At 49.4% G+C, this 22,506-nt stretch overlaps 1 protein-coding gene across 11 annotated transcripts in view; it reads right to left on the reverse strand.

Moving 5' to 3' along the window:
• LOC106743149 (protein daughterless) overlaps positions 1–18,155 on the reverse strand; it is a 95,004-nt gene extending 76,849 nt beyond the window's left edge. For all 11 annotated transcript variants that reach the window (XM_014616713.1, XM_014616718.1, XM_014616716.1 and 8 more), the window contains exon 1: positions 17,048–18,155. In XM_014616713.1, the coding sequence (XP_014472199.1) occupies positions 17,048–17,233 (186 nt within the window). In that variant the 5' untranslated portion in view covers positions 17,234–18,155. The remainder of the gene's footprint in view (positions 1–17,047) is intronic.
• Positions 18,156–22,506: the final 4,351 nt, after the last annotated feature.

A 22,506-nucleotide genomic window follows, 5' to 3' on the forward strand; every position in this document is an offset into this window, starting at 1 on the left:
GACGTCTCCGTCGCGCGTTTCTTGTCGGAAACGAACAATCGCTCGCGACGTTTCATCGCTGGCATTCGTTATCGTTGCGAATCGTCGTCGGCGAGAAACAAAAAGAAGAATCATCGACACTTCACTCATAAATCGCAGTTAATTCCACGTCTTCTCTAATCTCGAAAAGTCAAGTTCCCCGCGAGTGATTAACCGCCAGTGACGTGGATGATTCATAAAATTAAGGTCGACGGTTTCAGAGGCAGCCCGTACGCGCGCACAACACACGACGGCGTTCGTTCCACCCGCGTCTTATTATTCCGCGAGCGCGCGCTCTAAACGATCGGTGAACCATTTATCATCGGAATCATGCCGACGAGATGATCGTACAAGGCGTCGCGACGCAAAGTCATTTCGGTCTAGACCGTGTATATCATCGGGATAGACGCGAGGACGACGAATCCCCCCCCCCCTCCGCTACGAGGACCCACATTTTTTACTTTGCTTTTTTTCATTCATCTGTAATTCTCCTCGTCGGAGAGGCACTCACGCTCAGACGCCTCTCGGCCGAGGGGATAGACCGGTAGGTAGAAGCACGCATTATAAGGGCGGTTAAATAGAACTGTTACTAAAAAAAGAAGGATGAAGGGAAAATAGAAGAGAAGCGTGATGGGAAGTACATGTGTGTGTGTGTGTATAAATGTGTTGTATGTGCGAGAGAAAGAGGAACAGCGAAACCTCCGACGAACTCCGACGTTCAGGAAATGACCCGGTCATGGGCGCGCAGCACGAACATAATTCTGACCAACGAAACCGTAATTCCCTGGGACCATGCGGAAAGAGAAACGAAGGGCCCCTCCTCTCTCGACTCCCCTCACCGTCGCGCCCCGACCACCCCCGTCCGTTGCCATCGGCCCGGAACTCGGGGACCGTGATGGCTCGTACTACTCGGTTCGAATTTCAGGGCCCCGGTCACGCGGCTCGAATTAAGATCCGTGTCTCCGGGGAAATAAGAACGCGTGAGAAGAGGAGGCTGCGTGTATCGATTGGTCCAAACGGAAGGGACGTGTCGAACATCTCTCTCTCTCTCTCTCTCTCTCTCCTATTGCTTCGCCGGTGAGATTCCGCAGAACCCGGCCTCGAATTGCGCTTATCGCGCGCACAGCGAGCGCGACTGCGAAAGATCGATGTTTCCGGCGGGTCGATTGATCAATGAAAAAAATTAATCGGACACGCCTCCGATAATTTCTCCCGCGGTTTTAATTATCTTATTACGTTATCGCCCAGTTGGCCGATTATCGCCGCAATATCACGGCCGTTCGCGGAGCGGAATATCGGGAAGTTCGCAGCAAACTCGGGAAGCAGCGACCGGTCGAAGGTGAAGAGTCGCTATCTCGAAGGTACGTCGGAGACGGCTATAGTCCGCAACACGAGCGGTATTTATAGCAAAAGTCAATAATTTTGTGCTAGAGAGCCGGCGAGGAGAACAACTCGCGGCTGACTAGCCGGCCGACCGACCGGTCGTCCGCTCGTCCGTCCGTCCGACAGAGACGCGGTTCCGTTCGCGGTGAATGCTCGCGAGACTCGCGAAATTGAACGAGGCCCCGGGTCTTCGTCGCGAAATCGCTATCTATCGATGACAATTATCGCCTGTGCGATGCGGAACGATGCAATTTCGCGAAATTACTCCGCGAGCGATTGTCTATAAGGTAATCCCGACCGATCGATCGGCTCTGCCTGCGAGCGACGTACACGTGGCTGTCTATTTTGATGCACCGCGTATAGCGTATCTCTCTTTCTCTTCCTCTCTCTCTCCCTCTCCGTCTGTCCTTCACTTCTTCTCTCTCCCTCGTCGAAGAATTCCCTCCATCGCGGATTCATCGTACCGTTTCGCGAAGGAGCGATCACGCGATAATTTATCCGGTTATCTCTTATCGCGCGGTTCAACGTTAACCGGCTTAATTCCTCGGTCACTCGCGCCGATGCCAGGTGTCACGGAATCCGCGCGAGATATCTTCCGACGTATCTCGGAATCGTCGGTCTGATACGCCGCGGTGTACGCGCGATTCCCTCTTCGACTCGGGGGATACAATGATCCGCGATCCGGAGACGGCGATAAGCGGCGAATTCGTCGCACGTAGCGTGATTTTTTTTTCATCGAAGCAACAAGAAGCGGCTCGTCATCTGGTGGAGGGAATTTGGGAGCGCCGAAGATCGGCCAAGCGTCGTCCTTCGCGCGATCGGCGGGAGGAGATCGCGGAATATCGTGTAGGGCAACGCGCTTCATCGCGACGCGAACATTTTAATATCGCGCCAACACTGTCGATTGCGCGCTGCTCGACGGGGAGCCCGCACGACGAGAGTCATCGGCTCGCTTCGCCTCGGTACACGCTCGACCTGCTGTTCAATGATCGTTGGAAAATCGCCGGGAACATAAAGAAGCGACGACGGTGTGAGCGGCGTGCCGGGCGAGAAACTTGGATTCGTGACTTCCTCGAGTCAGTCGTATACGTACCACCCCCGTACACCGATCGCGAAAAGTTTCGGGGCTCGTTGAATGCAAGACGAGACGTTGCTACGCCGACGCGGCAACGTCGACAACAACGGCAACGAGAGCGCGGCACACGTAGAGACGTAAACTCGGCTCGAGGATCACCGTCGGGGAATAATCTGGCGGCAGGCACGGAGGCAGGCACGATCTACCGTGTGATCTCCGCGGAAATCGAAACTGGCTCGGCCGGCCGGCGCTTCTATTCCGGGCCCGATGCTTCCCCTCCTCGCCCCTCTGTCGAATAATTCGTTCCAACTCCCGCTTCATTTCATTCGGAGATAAGTGGCGTCGAGTGCCGCGGGCGAATGGCGAGTTCGCGGGCGCGACGAGCGAGACGCGGCCTGTTTAATTCGGAAATTCGAGCCTCGCGATTATTTCCGCGCGAGCGAAGGGAAGTCGACTCTGTTCCCCTCCTTCGCATCTCGGAACTGCGTTTAAGGTTTCCTTAAAATTGGCGCTCGAAAGCGCTCGCTCGATCCCAGGCGAAAAATCAGTCCCCGCTTGGTCTTTTAATTTTATCGCCGTTAATTTTCAAGACTGTTTAAATATAAAAATTCGATTTACGTTTCACGGCCTAACCTCGCTTTAGAGTTCGGAGAAGTCGTTAAAAATAACATCACGGTGTACGGGTATTAACATCGCTACTGACAACGGATTAAACGTAACGTTACTTGTGCAGGAACGAAGATCGATGGTGCATGCTTTACACCATTCGCGAATGTTACTTTAAAGACCGGGGATCGCACGAAACACCGCCGGTTAACACCGGATAATCACGGACAATCGCGTAAGCTCGTAATGGGCGAGGCGTGACATATCACCGCGAGAGAACGATAGCGTAATTACAATGTAACCGTATAAGCAATAATAATAACAGCCGGGGTTTGTGACGGAGGTACGAAGATCGCGGGTGTATGAAGACGGAGACAGGCACGGCGGTAGGCACGATCTATCGCGAGATCAGCACGGAAATCGGAACTGGCTCGAGCTAACCTAATCTAAGCTCTATCTCACATCAAGAGAGAGAGAGAGAGAGAGAAGGGGTGTGGAGAGTGAGAGAGAGAGAGAGCTTTACCCTCTCCGGGACGCCTAACCTGGCTTACACGTTCGCGTTATGGAGCTCCGGCACACCGGACACGCATACTCGCACGCACACCTGTGCATGTGAACGCTTCTACTCGGTGGCCGGCTGCATGTGCATGTCCGCCGGCGCGTTTTGCACGATTATGCGAGCTACCCGCTATGCAGATCGATCCCTCGGGTCGAAGGTGAAGCCCGTTTCGGTGGCAAGAATGCCCGTGCGCGTGGGACGCGAGGGAGCGCGCATGTGTGTGTGTGTGTGTGTGTGTGTGCATAGATGTAGATGCACGTCGTACATTTGTGTGCGCGCATATGAATCGGCACATTGTATATTCTGCCGCGTGTACGTACGGAATGCGCACCCCGAGAGCGCGACAGAGAAGGAGATACTTCGAAGAGAATGTGAGAAAGAGATAGATAAATAGATAGAGGGAGAAAGAGAGAGAAAAAGAGAATGTGTGTGTGGGGGGAGGGGGGGGGGGGGAAACGAATCTNAATCTATATAATCCCGCAACTTAGATACTCTGCGACAATTTCGTCGGTCGCTCTAGTGAAAATTTTCGCGACGGGATTAATCGGCTATTACAATATTAATTTTGCACCGCTTCTGCTACCTACATACATACGTAGAAGCCCATTTTGCTATCGCAGGTAATTCGCTATTGTCGATCGATGCACCGGTCCTACCTCGGCTATGATTGATAGGGGTGTTATTTCCTTGTCGCAGAGCGACCTCGTCTGAACGAGAGTCTCTGTGCCGAGATTGACGGAAATCGAGGAAAAATTTAAAAAGAGCCTCACAACGCGGGACATTCCGATGCTAGCAGCGGGAGAAATAACACGCGGATCCACGCGTGACAGACCGGCCGTCGCGGATCAAGCCGAATAACCGAGGAGGCGAAAGGGAACCTTTAAGATCGCCCTCTGGAACAATGCGAGCCCGACCTAGACACGCAAAGGGCGAAGAACCTTCTCGCTTCGTGACTTCGAGCCGAAACCACTCGTCATCCTTTAAGAGTCTGGCGGTTGCTGATTAAGGCTCCCGTTCGTAAGGAAGAGGGCCGGACGGCGGGAACGACGGTGAGGGGGAGGAAGGGGGAGAGATTAGGCCACGTCCATGAAAGTTTACGGTGCTTGGGCACCCGTAAACGCCATATGGCCCGAAAGTCGCCATGTTTTCATCGTTTTCTTTCGCCCCGCAGAGGCCTCAGGTCCCCTATGCGCGTCTTTATTTTTTCATCGTCTTTTTTCTCTCTCTCTTTCGCTCTTCCCTTTTTCTTCTTTTTCCCCTCACGGGAGCTTCCTCCCGTGCCTACTCGCATCGAGCCCGAGCTCTGGGTTCGACGCAAGAGATATCGCTTCTTCGAATCTTAAGGAGAACGTACGGTATATCGCGTTTTAATTCGCCGATCACGGACCCGATTACGAACTGGTCACCGGGATGTAATATCCGGGCTTCTTATCGTACAATATCAAAGTTGAACTCGGTCGAGCGAAAAAACGTCGTTTCAATTAAATATACTCGCACGCTTTTGCATTTCAAAAATATCCACGCAACGAGAGAAAGAGAAGCACCGCTCTATAATCCAGGCCCGTTCGAATTGGGAGTGAACAATCGAAACACGCGCGAAACGAACCCATCTCGCGGGCGAGACTCTCCTGCGATTAGATGAGGAGAAGTGGGGTGAGGGGGAACGCGCGACAGGGGAGAAATGATGATGCTTAGACATAAATCTCTCACCGTGTACGAGCGCTCTCTCGGTACTTAATCGGCACACACGATGAACAGATAGACAGACAGAGGAGGAACTGTTAACTCACCTGAAACAGAAAGAGAACGGAATCGTCATTAGGAGACGCGCTTTATAGAGGCGGCCGGGGGGTGGAGCGTGTAATTACGTCGGGGGATCGGTACGTAATATTCCCGGCGTTCTCGCGCGTCCGCAGGCGAACAGTGTTTGCGCTCGGAAACCTCCGTGCACAATAGACAGTCGGAGGACTATCGAACTATCCCGTCATGTCGTCCACGGGCGACGCCCACTTACGCGGCATTAGCTGCAAGAGAGACCCGCATCGGCGGCCTCCACGCGGCTAGAACGCTAATCGCGACGCCTAATTCCGTCGCGGCCGTTCGGCCACGCCGTTGAAAGGCCGCGCGCGCACTTCGCTCCGCACGGGCCCCGTGTGTGTTAATAAATTTTCGGCACCGTGTTATTGGCGGGAGCGAATCGCGCAGCAGGGACGTGTGTATCGGTACACGCCGTCGTAATAATTAGCGTGGCGGTAATTTCCGTGCCGTCGCGAATGATAATTAAAATTCGCGCGGGATAGTGTCCCGCTCCGATTGCGTAAAATCACGCGGCAACGAGCGCCCGCGTATTTAATTTGCGCGGTCGTGACGGCATATTTTTTTCTTTTTTATCGTTATTGAACGTAATTTATGATTATAACGCTTTGTACGGAAATAATATCCGGGCGGCCGGAAAATAAGACAGCGCTGACGCGTATAAATTTTCGATACAATTTTTGCGCGTTTTTTTTTTTTATTTAATTATATAATTAACGTATCTCCCGTTGTGCGCGCAACGGGATATTACAATAGCGATAAACTGCTCTCGCGCCAGCATGATTTCTGCCGCTTCTCTCGTCGATTATTGCGCCGCCCGGCGACGCTCGCTCCCCGGGAAAATCTCGATTATTTCATCGCGCGCGCGGTCCAACGTCGCGTCGCAAGTCCCGTCATCATCAACGTCATCATCATCAGCGCGAACAACAGTGCCCCGGCATCAGGGGGATCCGCGGGGAGGTGAACGTGAGAGAGGGAAGATCGTCCCGGGGATACGAGGGGGGTGTATGTTTCGAAACACATCCAGCTGGCGCCTCTCGGTGCTATAGCGGGCGTTATAAGCCCGCTACCAAATCAAGCGTGTGTGACACACTAATAATCGGACGTATATATGGTGTCCATATAGTGCTCGCAGATACAGACGCGCACGCAACACACGCACGCACACATGTACATACCGGTGGCGATCACATACGCGGCTCTCACATGTGCCGTTGCTATATTACGCCGGAGAATACACGGAAATGCATGCACGTGCGTGCGAGTGTGCGTTGATGTGTGCGTATACACGCGTATTCGCGACGCGAACACAGATACTCTCTCTCTCCCGTGTGCTTTAGCGAGCGTTCGCACACGCGCACGTACACACGCGGGCACACGTACGACGGCCGGAACGTTAGGGGATGATTGTTGGAAGATAATCGGGGTATCTGTGTGGCGTCGGCGCTCGTAGCCGCTTCCTTACGGCCGGCGTTTTCAGCCGTCGCTTTGCCGTCCTACTTCGCCGGGCATACGGTATACTAAATGCACGGTTACGAAAGTAACTCGGGGAAGTAAAGTTTCGGCATCAAGTATTTATTCGACGAATGACGCGCGAGCGAGCGAACGAACGATGCGGTTCGTGAAAAATTGTTTCGCAATGTTGAATCGGAAGGTCTCGGAGGTCTATGTAAATTCGTAGAAAAAATTGGCGGAAAAATTAAGTTTGCGGAAACTTCACGCGAGGCTGCATTAAGAAGGTTCTATAACGCTAAGTACAAATACGTACGTGCGAATAAGAACATATTATTTTTTTATTTTTCTTATTTAATGTTATATTTATACATCAGTTGATTTAATAGAAATGTATAGATAATAGGAGGAAGTATAAAAGTATATTTAAATATATGCAAATTATAATTTTTCATCACTGTATTTTCAAAATTAAAGGGTCAATAATTCTGAAATTTACCTATACCTCTATATTAGGCTTTAATATTAAAATGTATAAAACAAGTTCTCTTTACTTCTCTTTATTTTATCTTATACATAAATGTATCAAATTAGAAGAAATTTAGTGTTTTATGAGATTTCTATGCATGCGCACGTTTATAATTAAATATCTCAAAGACGATATGATAACGATTATTGACATTTCTGTTACGCATTATTAATTCGATTAACTTTTGTATCACGTATATATTACAGGTTTATCTTATATCTGATCAAACGCTCAAGCCTCCTTAATTTATGGGCATTGCATTAACGTCTCGTGGCTCGCGAACCGGTACCAATCATGGAGAACACAAGTCCAAGCTTCAAGCGGGTCATCAACTTCGTTGAAATTAATACTCGTTGTGAATTAGAAAAGCGGCATGTACGCGGCGAGCCGATCACTTGAATACTTAATAATCACTCCAAGTGCAATACGGAATAGAGTCGCGACCGTAACTGTCCGGCTATTAATTTATGATTATACGTTCCACATTTATAGCGCGAGCTAGCCGAAAATATACATCAAACGGGAGCGCGAACAGAATCGGTGACGATGATCATCGCCGTAGTCGTCGTCGTCGTCGTCACGCGAAGACACGACGACGACACGACAACTCGACGATCTCGATTTCTTGTTCTCCGTTCTACCCAACCAGTCGACGTTAATTGCCATATTTTCACGGCTTTGTCAAGATCGTCCCGTCTTTATGTACGCACGTACAAGTAGAAAAATAATTTTGCTATTGTGGCGAAACTATCATCGTTGCTACTGCATATTCGTTGCGATAAAATTTAGTTGACACAACGAAATTAGCGAATTATTTCATAATCAGAGCAGAAATAATTTTGTTGCCGGAATAGAAAAATTTTGCCGAGTGACACATTAATTTGCTGTTAAAAGTTTCCTACATTTACTAATTTGTTTTTACGGCAAATTAATTTGCAGATTCAGCAAAATAATCCAGCGAATGGCAATAGGTACTCTTAACAAATCGTTTTGCTGTCCACATGCTAAGTGACGGATATTGTCGTGACAAGATAAAATTCTCTGTGCCGTCACATTATTTTTTCCGTGTACATACTCGTAAGCGCAAAGAATAGACAGTTAAAGAGTAGACCGCTATAAGAAATTAAAATTAACATAATAAAGCCTGATTCGGACCGCGTGTTTGGCACCGAACCCGGCCGTTTGACTTCCGCTTTTCTCACACGAACGTCAGGTATTAACGTTGTCTCAGCTGAAGAATAAGAGAGGCACGTTTAGAATACGATCCATAGAGCCTCGCGGAAATGCAAAGGAGTTATCGGTATTATCAAAGCCGAAGACCAATCTTTTAGAAGGCCGATTCTTTCATTATTATCCACATCGATTACACGCCACTTTTGCGGCAACTATAAGCCTCTAAATTCTTTGACCCTCTTTCTAGGTCAGCTCATATGCATACATACGCGCGCCCGCGCTTACGTAGTAGTAGACGCGTACATATATTATACACACTGCGGATATGCAACGCGTGTAACGGCAGATACGTCGGGAGCGCACACGTCGCGCGCACGTGCGAACACACACGCATATACGGAAGAACGCGCGCGCGCGCGTCGTGCATGTGGTGTGTGCGCGCGGTACGCGTGTCCCAGAGGCGACGTACCCGCGCAAACAGAGCCGAGGGATAATGGTTACCAGCAATGGATATATCGGCGGACGTGTGTTGGGTCCTAGGATACCGCTATTAGTACGGCTCTAGGCCGCGTCTAATTATACCTCGCGCGCGCCGCCGTGCGCGAATATGTTTGTAGCCCCGCGTATCTATCGTATCTGTTTGTGCGCGTGCGCGTGTGCATGCGTGTATGTTGTGCGCAAATTGTGGAGAACCCGAGCGAGCGAGAGAGAGAGAGAGAGAGAGGAGATACAGCGGGAAGGAGAAAAGGGGAGGGATGTGTACGTGTTTGAACGCGAGTGCGTTGCGTGAACGCGAGAGCGTGTGTACGTAAGCGCGCGCACATGTGTGTATATGTATGCGCGCGCGCGGGTGTGCGCGCGTAGCTTGTAACTACAAGCGCGATCATATGGGTTACACATACGTGTCGGAGTACTAATGCTAATCCCAACCATAGATTACGAGACGGGCGGCGACGATCGACCGGAACTGCCGGCGTCATGGAATTTCCGCGACTCCTAGTTTCTAGCTTTCCGCGGTAGCTCCGGCCAGCGACGGTCAACGCTTTGCGGATTTCACCCTTTCGCGCCTCAAAAATCCGCTGCGTCTCGCGAAGAAAAAAAAATCATTGCAACGCGGGAATTCTAAAAAAGGCTAAAATACTTATTTATTTATTAATGTCCGACCGAGATTTCAGTCTCGATTTCGATTATTTTCATTTTAAAATAAGATTATCGGTTACGGCCGAAATTTAAAAAAAGTTTCGGCGTAAACCGAAATTGATCAAGTCGCGATACATCGGCCAGAGCCGGTGCCATGAACCACGAAAACTCACCCTCCTTCGCCGAAAGGCATGTTTCATTTCATATACAAATGTATTTAATTATAAATTTTTAAAAGTTTTATTGTTTAATTATGATTATTAATAATTTTCGATATAAATACAAATATAATTATAAGTGTATAGAAATGTATGTAATAAGTTTCCAAAAAGTTTAATCTTATATATGTGAAGACTGTTTATTTTATAGTTAAATATTCTATTTTTGTATACATTGTTAAAGCAACCGAAATCTTCAATATAATTCATATTACGTTTAATAAAATTTAATAAAGTGTCATACACAACAATGTCACGTGCAAACACATATTAAAATTTAATAAAGTATCATTATAAATGTATATTTTCATCATGAAATTCATTTCCCATCTTTCCTTTTAACTTTTGTCAAACTTCCGCTAAAGTTTTAGTTTCGGCCGAAACTGAAAAAGCTGGTTTCGATCGGACACTACCATTTAGTATCGTCGCATTTTTTTCTTTCGATCGAATTCCCGTCTTCTTTCTATTTGATTTCTTTTCTATTGATTTCTTTCGATTTGATTTCCAATTTTCACATCATTCAGGAGTGATTTCCCGTGAAAGCTTTTTTCGACCATCGAGACGGACACCTGACTGAGACAACACGAATAATAGTAATTGAATTCGTACATCTATCGACGGACCGCGGCTTATATTGTGGCAGAACGCGATTTCTTTTCCCACCTTAATCGGTCTCCGTGTCGGCGATTTAGTAAGAGTACGGTAACGAATTCGTTGCGATAATAAAGTGGCACTTGTCGACCAATTCGACGATAGGGGAAAGAAAAAACAATCAACTTCGAGAAGAGAGACCAGAGCCAGGTCGCCGTCCCATTTATATCAATTCTATTCATTGCCGCTTTTAACCTAGCCCTCGCGCCGTCAGAGGTTCTCATATCCAACATTTTTCTACACGACCACGCGAATCTCAAAGTTTGCCTGACAATTTCACGAGGAAAAAAACGCGAAACGAACAACGATGCGAACGCTCATCAATCAAACAAGCACCGGATTATATATCCGCGCGTATTTTCCTCATACTAGAGAATTACACCTCGAAATCCACGTTACTGGGTGAGTCTACGCGTATTTCATCTTTCGCAACGATTCTTTCGGCGCCCGGAATTTTTTTTTTTTTTGAGTGAAGACATACGCGACGGAAACATGGGTTTTACGCGGGGAGCAAAGTAACTCGGTCGCCGGCAGCGTGCACCGTGGGAAGGCAGGTGAAACGGGACGACGTAACGGGGCTATCGGTTTCATTGAGTCTTTCTTTTTTTCGAGGCAATTACATCGACCTCCCCGACGGCGAGCGCGAACGCACGAGCGTTATATTCCTCCCGACGATCGGCCGCGCGTGGATCGCTCGTAAAACGCCCAAGACGCGACCGACGAACACGAGGACGGCTGCGGCTTTCACGATCGCGACGGCGATCTCCGCGGTCTGCAGCACACGCGCGCGCCGCGATCCTCTCTCGAATTTTCGTCTTAATTGAAACGAGCGAGCTGATGTGCTGATATTGGACCACCGCGATCGACGCCCACTTTCGCTTTCGCGTTTCGTCCACGCTCGTCTGCCGCGTACATGGAAAAAAAGATTTAATGATATTTCTTTAATTGATAGAAATTTGTCTCTTGGAATGGAACAAACGAATGATTCAACAAACGAGATTTTTTTTTTGTTTGGTTCTCAAACAATAAATATCTTGACGTCAAATAATATATTTCTTTCGTTATTTTATCTAAACATCACACAATAGGTATCACAAGCAATAAATTATTCAAAAAAAGTAACACTGTATTAGAAAAATATGAAAAACTTTTTTTTGTTCCAGTTCAGAAAGAATATTTAATATTTATGATGAAATAAAGTTTTTAATTAAAAACAAAATATTTCTTCGAATATTGTTTTTCCTATTAAGCAGCATGGTTCATTCTAGAGAACCAAAATTTTTATTTCAACAAAATGATATTCGATATTATATAAACTTATGTTGTTTATATTAAACAAGAACCCATGTCAAACACATATTTTGCATCCAAAGAAACCTTTTTTTCCGCACGGCCTCGCATTTTTTTCACGATCCGCGGCTTCGATCTACCCGAGATATCTGCATGTTTTGAGTACGCGGATTAAGCCGCGAAATAATTCGTCATATTATATTTATAATATTTCGAGAATGGAAGTTCCCGCGCACGGCAATTCTTCGCGTGACGAAGCGCACGCGCGCGACGGATATTTTGTATGAGGATGTTACGCGCGAGTCCCCGAATTGTTACGTGAACGCGTGGCGCGGTACAAAGAAATTGACTTCATTAATCCTTGATAGGATTATGTAAAAATGGGGGCAGTTATGACAAGCCATTTATTATGCAGCGAGGAGGTAGATGTGTGTTATTTTTCTTAGCTCTATCTTCCCCCGTATCCGGCTGAAACGAGCTTATAGAGAAACGCGCCGTCGCGGCGGAGCACGTAATATGAATCTTCATTAATAACGTCGAAATGGCAGGTCTCGGCGTCGGTGTCGTAAAACGACCGGATAAATGCAAACGTCTGTGTGCTGTATGTATCTACTTATTAGCCGCGGCGCGAACGTCACGGTGAACGCGCGTCTTCTTTCCCTTCGGGGGGGTATCGTCTTCAGCCGAAAAGACGGGCCGTGAAGAACAAACAAAAAGGGAAGGGAAGAAGGAAGAGGAAGAGATACAATTCACGCGATCTGTCGGCGCGGCTCCGATGATGCGAATTTTATCTCCGGCGCCGCCTAATCTATCAAAGTGATTCACGCGCGACAGCCCGAGCGACTTAATTTTCCGAAAGCCGGAGAGAGAAGAACCGCTCGACCCGCGCGCCGCGCATTGTAATACCTCTGGCCCCTCCGCCAAAATGGACGCGGCGAGCTAATTAAGTCGGACGTAAAGAAAGATAACGTTTCATAATGAAGGTGGATTTTTTGCCTATTTTTCGAGCGCCGTCTCCCCATCGCCGTCCCGACGCAGGGCCGCGCGCCACGCCACGCTACGCTCCGTTCCGCGTCGCGCCGGGGAAGATTTTACGCCCGACAAGCTTTCGGAAAAAAAGGTCGTCCGAGTGTACGAGAGAGCAGCGAGTTTAAAACGTTGCAAGTGCCGTACCGGATATGAGGGACGCGGAGATGGGAGGGGGAAAGGCAGGGAGGAAGGCGCGCGCGGACCGGAAATGGCCGCCCTTAACCCGGCACGATCAAAAACTGGTTTCGCCAGACACACGAAAGCGCCGCCGAGAGATGAGGGAAGCGGGGGAAAAAAAAAGAGAGAAACAGAGAGGAGGGAAACGGCGGGAGAGAAGAAAAGAGAGAAAAAAAAAGAAAGAGAGAGAAGGCACACTTCCACCACCGTCCTTCCTACCGCTCGCCGGTAAATAACGGATAATTTCGCTCTCGAATAAATCGAGGGAGGCAAAAGTTTCGGCGTTAAAAAACGTTTAAGCCGTTGCAATATTTTAAGGGAGCGGCGAGGAACTTTAATGCAGTTAATCCGGACTGACTTCCGCGAAATACGGCCCTGGGAAGAATTCTTGTCGCGGCGCACCGCGCTCGCAGTTTTCTCCCTCGCGAGAACGATTCCGACGTTCAAAACAACCCCCGGGGTAAAAGAGTTGCAAACCCTTAAATTTATTAGAACACAACGCTCCGCTGGATGAAACAGAAGCAATACGGCCTAATTTCGGTGAGTTTTCAATCTCGCGCGAGTACACAACAAATTACGTAGTCTTGCGTTTTACTTTTTTTTTTCACCTTTAATTTTCGTGTCAAATCACGCGTCGACATCAGTATTTCTTAAACGTATCGTTCCAATTACACAAATCGCCGCTTTTTACTTCGCCGGAACGTCGCGTCTCAAATTCGACGTTTGCTGCCTGTTTCCGACGAATTCCTTCAATTAATCATTATTAGTCGTATTATTTTCTCAGGAGGAGCAATTCAGCGAATTGAAATTGCTGGCGAGGAAATAATGAACCGACAGCTGTCGATGTAACACACAGAGCGTAAATGCGTGGCCTAGTCGATCGCTCGTGTCTCATGACGCTTTGCGTCATTAAATACGTCTTTTGCTCGGCATAACGCGATAGACATAATTACGACACTTTTGTACCGTTAGCATTAATAAGTCGTAAAAGTCGCACGAGTAGTCGGCCGGCCCCCAAAGGCAAAATGAAAAAGGGGTCGCTCGATCAGGGAATAAGTAATTACACGTCGTGCCATTACACCTAATGCCGATGTTCTAAAAATGGAGCGCCAAATTGGATTCTTCGTATTACGATCGTAGCGTTATGAGATTCCACCTTAATTGGCGCATTATCGCGCCCGTCGTAATTCAGTTAGAGAGTGGCGAACTTGGCTATTGGGCGCTCACTGTATCACGATATCGGCTAGCGATTACATTTTCATTAATCCTAGATAAATAATATAATTCCTAATACATTAATATATCAGCTGTAAGCGAAACCTGCTGCTCCCTCCTCTTATACATCTCGTAAAATTACCTTTACCGTTTTCCTTCTCGATCCTAAAACGAAAGTAGACTATAAAACGACTATAAACCGCTCGCCCGCAGTGCACGCGAGTGAGTAAATTTTGCTCGTCATTACCGATAGCCAAGGGTTGAGATTATCAGCCCCGAAATATCGCAGGCCGCAAGTCCGTCGACGTACGAAAGCCACCAAACGGAACGTTAATAATAAATCGAAATGAGATATTTAAGGAAGAATTTCATTCAATCGTGCGGATCCAAGGGACAGAAGCAGATTAAAATCGTAACTCCTAGTCGAAGAGAGAGAACCGCTGCGAACAGTCCATAAGCCAGAGAGGATCTAGCGGCTGTGTAGACTGTACTGAAATAATGTACAGTGCCGTACAAAACGGCAAGTCGAGGGACGGGGAGGATAAAAGAGGGGGAACGAGGAGGGAGAGGAGGGGAGGCGCTCTCTCTCTCTCTCTCTCCCGGTTCCCTTCCACGCGTCGCCCTTCCTCCGTCACCGTCGACGTATACCTCTCTCCCGCCGTCGGGGTAACAATGGTGTGCAAAGGAGATTAACAAACAGAATAAGCTAACGCATAATCGCATTATTTCTAGCTAAGCCGCATTTAAATTAGATAGAAATTCCATTTAACGAAACAATGCGGGGATGATGAGTCACTTCGCCGTGTACGTACGTACGCGCGCGCTACGCCGGCGAATAGACATTGTCCCCCTCGCACGATGAAGCATTCCCGACGACGATCTTTCTCTCTCTCTCTATCTATCTCTTTTACACGTACGCGGACGTGAATCTCTAATTTTCGCGAAATTCTTACGAGTCGGCCGCGTTATCACACCACCAGTCCTCCGAGTCTTCCGGCGGGACGCGAGGCGCATACATGCGCGTATATATACGCGTGTTTCGTGCGACCGTATTTCGTCGTTCTGCACAAAGCACGAACGAGAACGCGTGTCTTTTTACTCTGTCCCTCGCGTCGCTTCGTTCGCGTTTCTAATACCCTTGGAAATATGTTGACGGCAGTTGCACTTATTATCTATTTTACAAAAGAAGACACCGTCGTTGAAACTCACGCGGTTGAACGTAAGCGACCAATATGAACGGCGATAAATAATATATAAGGATTATATCGCGAGACCGAAACAAGCGATATTAGTCGACAGGGCGGAAAGAAAGAAAAAGAAGTGGTGCACTGTATATTCGGACGTAAGATTTATCTCCCGTTCAGGGGAGGGCGAGTATCGGTTGTTCCAGTTTCGAAGGTTCCGCGATATTTGGCCGCTCGTGATCCTTCGACCTATCGAAGGCTTTCGGAAAAGTACTCCGAAACGGCATGTGACTCATAACCGTCGATTGCCCCGTGACCTTTAAGGACACGATATTAAATTACAACGTAAACTCGCACGGTCATGTATTCAAATCAGCTTGAAAGTTACCGCGTACCATCAATTTCAATCGAACGTTACGGGCCCCCGGCGGAAACGGCTCTCGCCAGTTTGTGCGTTCAATATCGCGAGAAGTCACCATTAAATTCGACGTGACGTTCAATTTTACAGGGAGTCGCGCCGCCGCCGCCGTCGTCGTAAAAATTTGTAGAGCACCCTATATAATCGAAGGAAGGGCGCCCGACACAAAAAGAGCGAGCCAACGCGACGAGCCCGCCCACGTGAGGAGGGCGGCCATATTCGTGACGTAATTCTGACGTCACCGTGCCGATAGCGTGCTCCGCACGTTACGCCGGATGCACGGGGAAAATCGTAAAACGTGTGCCTTCCACCCCCTCCGCTTTCCTCGTTCGCCTTATCCCACTGCCTTCTCTCTCTCTCTCCGCGCGTCCTCCGCCACCCCCCTATTCTAGATTGACGCGCAATCCGCTTTGGGGAAAATGCCTTTCCCGCGCGCGAGACGTCGCCGGGAGAACTCGGAGGAGATTTAGATTTTCCGCGGAAACTCCTATTCGCTTCTCCCGAGAGAAGACCCCCCCTCCCCCTCTGTACGACTTTTCATAGCCCCCACAATGCTCGTGTGTCTCTGTACGTATGTGCGCGTATACACAGCGGGAGATTCAGATTAAATTACGTCGGACGTGCGAGAACGCAATCTGATTGACGAGTCCTCGGGCTTCGGGTCAGGTTGTCAGGAGCTAGATCCGCGGGCGCGATCATCCGTCGCGGCGACGACGGGTCGGGATAAAACGAAAGCGATATTACTTGGCGGTTAAGGAAGAGGAAAGCGCAACCGCCGTCGGGCTAACGCGAACGGTCGCGTTAAATAGCCGGCCGATCAGCGGAGATTAATTGGGCCGATAAGCGCGCGCCTTCTTCCCTCGTGCACTCGGCTAATACGATGGAAATGAATGCGCGACTTGGAGGAAAATGGCCGGAGGGAAAATTTGCGCGATTACCGCCGGCGGACGGTTATCGCTCGGACGAATGCGGACTTTTCAATTCCCGGAACGTCCGTACACGCTCCGAAATCGTGCGGAGCAGACATCTCGCGTTAAAGATCGCTCAAGGGACCGGCGACTCGCCGTGTAACCGAATCGGTGAATGACCGAGGGCACCCTCTGGGCCCCTCTTACCTGCGGACCGCCACCCACGATCGACTGGTAGGCCGATTGAAAAACGCTGCCCAACTGTGTGAGGCCCTCGTCCTCCATCTGGAACATGATGTCCGCCCCCGGCGAGCCGTTGTTGTTTAGATTATTGTTGTTGCCCATCAGCTTCTCCGTGCTGCCGATGTCGCGGAGTATCGTGTTCGACTGCATCCTACTCCTCCGAGCGACGAGGTGGGATCAACGCGACGGGGGAACACGTGCAAGGGCGTCCGTACGGGACGCGATTCGATCGCGCGCTCGAATCGACGACGTCTCGACGTCACACAGTCCGGCCGTCAGACCTCAGCGATGTCGTCTCGCGGCGGACGACACCGCGTCATTTTGCTCGTCTCGGTCAACGGCGACAACGCGACGGTACAAAGAACGCACCGGGAGGAAAAAGCACGAGACGATATGCGTTGTCACGTGACGGGAATCCGCCTGGCGGAATCCGTGACGCGGTCGGAAGTGCAGCAGCGTCGTCGAGTCCTCCTCCGCGTCAGGTCGAACATACCACGCACTTGTCACGGTGTCTAGGATGTACACAGAAAGCGAGGAAAGCAGAGAGAGAAAGAGAGAGATAGACAGAGGAGGAAAAACAGAGGACGACGCACGCCGGATGTCAGCGTCGGGGGATATCTTATCGTGGCTGATATCGTTATCCGATCTTCGTCCTCTTCGCGACGAAGCGAATTTTCACTGGGAGTGACGAGCGCGCGCCATCGCTCGCTCGTACAAACGGAACCGTCACCGGTGTACTACGCACATCAGGATGCACGCGCGCGTAATTGCCGCTGCTGCTCCGTTGGTCGCTGCATGGCGGCGGCGTCGGGCCGCTTTCGAGGTTAGAACGGCACACGCTCGTCCAACTGCGGCGGCGGCGCGTCCCTATCGCGCGCACCGCACTTCCTTCGACCTTGCCGCGAGAGACGAAAGCTACACACCGCCGTGCGGTCACGAGAGGACGACTCACGCGCGAGACCGCGTATTACACTTGTCGTTATCTTCGCCGATGTCTACGTACTTGCTGTTCGCACGTACGCGCGAGAACGGAAACGGCGGGCGACTGAATCAAGAACGGACGCGCGAGAGATCCTCCCCACACGATACACGCGACGAGACTGACGCGTCGCGAGGGGAGGCAACCGCTTCGGCTCTCCTCGCTTCCCGTCGCCCGAGCCCGTGGGTTCCCATCCCTCACCCCGTGCGCCTCGCGAGCTGGGTGTCCCACTCTGAACCCGCCGCCGCTCTCCTTCTCTCGTTTGCTCGCTCGCTCGTTCGCTCACTCGCTCGTTCGTTCGTTTGTTCACTCGTTCGCCTTCTCCGTCCTTTCAACGCTCCGATCTCGCAGGAAGCAACCCCTAGCGCGAAGGGTCACTGTTTTTGCCTGCAAAGAGGCGTTCGTATACCGGCGACAAGCGGACGCGAGGCCGAGTGTGGGTGGCTCTCCTTCTCCCCCTTTTCTCCTCTCTTCTCTCTTGCTCTCTTTCTCTCTTGTCCGCGGGTTATGCATCGTGCCGAAAACATCGGCCCACTTGTTGAGTCGGAAAGAGAGCGACCAGAGAAAAGGACGGAATTGAGAACTGGAGCGTGTAGGTGAGTGAGTAAGTGAGTGCGTACGTGCGTGCGTTATATACGTACGTACGTACGAGCATGCGTATGGATACGCGCGCGAAAAAGTGGCGTTCGAGATAAAAAGCTTCGCGCGCGGCTAACGACGGACAAAGCCGACGAGGATCGGCCCCCGCGGTCTCCCTTCCTCTTTCTCACTCCCTCTCTTCTTTTCTCATTCGCTTTCTGTCGAGAAACTATCTGTTGGCCGTCTCCATTCGCGCCACCGTTCGCGATTATCGCGCTTCGCTCCGATCAACACGGACACGCCGATCGCGGTTACTTGTTGCGAGATGAAATTCGTCGCACGACGCCGCTTCGAAGACCTTGAACACCGTTTCGATCGCGACATTATATTTGCCATCGTAAAAATAATTCGTCCACTGTCGCCGAGACAAAGAGAAGAAACTATCGGGAATCGCCGAGTCGGAATTTCAAATTCTACATTAAGTCTTCCAGTGGAAACAACGGGAACAAGTTCACACTTGCAGCGTTAAAGGGGCACAATAAATACAAAGGGAATTTAGTCCTCCAAAGTATAAATTTTAGTTCTATATTATTAAGTCTTCAAGTGGAGAAAACGGCAGTAACTTCTCCATTTATAGCATCAAAGGAGCACAATAGAAGACCCTTGAAAACTTAATGTAGAACTAAATTAGATTTAAAGTAGGACAAAAATTTCGGGCTGTTCTTTTTAGCTGAACTGGCTGCGCTGGTTCAAGAGATGTACGCACGCTGAAGCGTGAGAATCTCGTATAATACGTTACACTTAATATGCTTCAATGTGTGTGTGTGTATGTAAATTTCTTGAACTAGTGCAGCCAATTCAGTTAAAAAGAACAGACCATACGTGGTATCTTCTATCTCTCTTGCACAGCATATGCGACGAGTGCTGAAAAAGATTTTAAAGGCAAGCCGACGAAGCTCGAAGAGGGCACTTTTCGATAACTCGTATCTTAGTAACGCCTTCACAGGGAAAAGGACGCGTACACCACGCTTGGCCATCCACGATAGACCCCGCACACGCATGTAAGACGGAAACGATAGCGAGAGAAATATCGCCGGAGTTTCGGCTAACGAGTCGCTGCGCTCTTCGAAACTGTCCGGATCGCGCGTCGACGCGCAGTTAATTAAAAGCTCGCGCGCCGCTATAATGGATCGTCGGCGAATTTTAAGGTGGCGTGCTTAACTTTCGCGCGAAGTTAAATGGTGTTGTTTACCGCGCCGGGCGAAGTTTAATGATATCGCGTTCGCGCTCCCGCGGCCGAGAATATCTTCGTAGAGCGCGGGGGAATCCCGCAACGACCACCGTGCGATTTCGGAAAATCTCCGTCCGACAGGGAGAAGAGACGGGTAGATCGAAGAGAGGTGGCCAACAAGCGCGCGAGGAGAGTGCGGGTGGGCAAGGGGGGAGGCGAGAGAGGGGACAAACGAGATATCTCGTGGCGCCAAAGGTGCCTCGTTAGTCGGAAATTCGTGAGTAATTTTAGTGTCGTACCCACGCGACCGGCCGAAGGTTTATAATTACCTAGCCTCACCCGACCCAATCTAACCCACTTGGCAAACGAGCGCGAGCTCCAGTTTTCCTCCTCGCCGAAAGCCGGATGGGCGAACTTGGTTAAAAAATCGATCGACCGGAAACTACTGACGAACTTCCCATTAATACTCGGCTGCGACTTTTCTTTCGGACCTGGCGGATCGTCGATCGACACGACGACGACGAATCGTCAAGTGACCGATTATATTCGGACAATCCGCGAATGAGCGATTGAATTCCCAGCCGGAGGAACGCCGTCGCGATGTATAGGTGCATTTGCGTTTGTATCCGCGCCGGTTAAACAGCTCGCCGATACAATGTGACGACAATTGACATCAATTGTCGACGGCCGCTTTATTGAAGACACTTGATCTCATTTCGATTCAAGACGGACGAGAGCGCGGAACGATGTAATTTCTAATTCAACGCGACTCGATCGGGGTGTTTTATTAGCGTAAAGGTGAGGCAACGTCCGCGCGTATAACCATACGTTTCCCTTGAGAAAACTATATACCGTTCGTTTCTCCTTGCAACATTGAAAAATACGTCCAAGTGGATTCACCGAGTACGAGTTGTTTGTGCTCGAAAAAAAAATGTGGTTGAACATTGTTGAGTCGTGAAGTAGTGAAAATAACATCGATAAACTCGCTGCATTAGATGTAAAAAATAAGAAATTGTTCGTAGCACGATTAAAAAGCGGAGAAAAAAGCAAAAGACAGACGGTTACGTATAATGGAGCACCGGCAGCATAAAGTTAAAAGTTCTTTCGTACTTGCCTGTCGAGACACGCTCAGGGACGAAGAGAACTCGTTCTTTGATTATCGGCCTGACACCCGTGGCGTTCTAATCCCGCAAGAGTTATACAATCAATAATTTTAAACCCCTCATTAAAATTTTATCATTACAAGCTCATTAAAGCGCGACATTTTTTTTCCAAGATTAAAGAAAATGTGCCATCAGGGTGCCGATAAAACGTTGACCAATCAGTGTAAGATGCGGGATATGAACGAGGAATATAAAAAACAACCAAATGCACAATTATCAATACCAACTTATAAATTCGTCTGCGTTGTTGTGACAATAAGAACGGTACGCGGGAGGAGAGCGCAGTGTTCGACAAAATTCCGCACGGAGAAACGTTAATAAGATAAACACGCCAGCAGCGGGACTATAGCCGGTAACGCAAATAATGACACAATTTAATTAAATAATTACGTAACGTTCGTTTATCGACTCTCTGATAAGGAGGTAAGCGCGTCGTTCGCAGAGCGCAACCCGAGTATCGATCATCGCGCGGCCTCGCGCCGCGGGAGCGCTATCTTCCGCGGCGAATTTTGACAAATCAACGCGGCGAATTGTCCTCGACGCGTCGAACGGCGCGTCTGGAGAATTTCAAAAATTCTCACCGCGGACACGCGTGCGATGTTTCTAATTGTCGCTAACACTGTCAGCGTTACCTCGAAAAGTCACCTCGTCGCGCCAAGTTATCTGACATCAGGATCGCGTAAATGAAATACTTTCATCTGACGCGACGTCAGACCCGATGGAAGTGTCGGATGAAGTCCGATGAAGAAATAAAATGCACGAGAAAATGATGTCGCGAGAGACGCATTTTCGGCGCCTCGGGAGACACGGTCCTGCACATTTCTTTTCGTTTACGGATCCTCTGAACAATTCGAAGTAATTCGAATATCTACCCTCTTGGTAAAAATATTAAGTCGCTGCTGATGACCGGAACGGCGAGTGAGACTTTCACGACGGCACGGTATATCGATCGTCGCGTTGTCGTCGCCGGCGCGAAAAGAATTCCGCCGAATCGCGCGCACTCGTCGGGAAACGCACGCGGGAATACAAAAAATAATAGAAAAAAAGAAGAAGAAGAGAGGAGGAGAAGAGACACGACGTGTTACCACCGTGGCGTTTCGTCATTGGACGGCCAACAAATAATTAGGTAACCTCGCCTGGCCAACTGTGTAAACGCGCGCCTCCGCGGCATCCCCGCGCTCTTTCCGCACCTTGTCAGGTCGTGTAAAGACGGCGAAGTGAATAAAGGGCGAAGAGAGGAGAATATCCGAGAGAAGTAGAGACGAAGAAAGGTGGCGAAGAGTCGTCGACCCGAGAACGCCTCTCTTCTTCTCTTCTTCTCTCTACGTCGTTGTCTCGTCGTCGCGCGATCCCCCTTTCGAGAGCGTGAAAAAAATAATAAGATCGTGGCTCTCTCTCTCTCTCTCTCTCTCTTTCTTTCTCTTTCTTCCTTTTTCTCTCTCGGAGGTCGATTCTCCGACTCTCGTCTCCT

This window comes from Dinoponera quadriceps, unplaced genomic scaffold (genome assembly GCF_001313825.1).
Source record: "Dinoponera quadriceps isolate SergipeBrazil2010 unplaced genomic scaffold, ASM131382v1 scaffold942, whole genome shotgun sequence".
Lineage (NCBI taxonomy): Eukaryota > Metazoa > Arthropoda > Insecta > Hymenoptera > Formicidae > Dinoponera > Dinoponera quadriceps.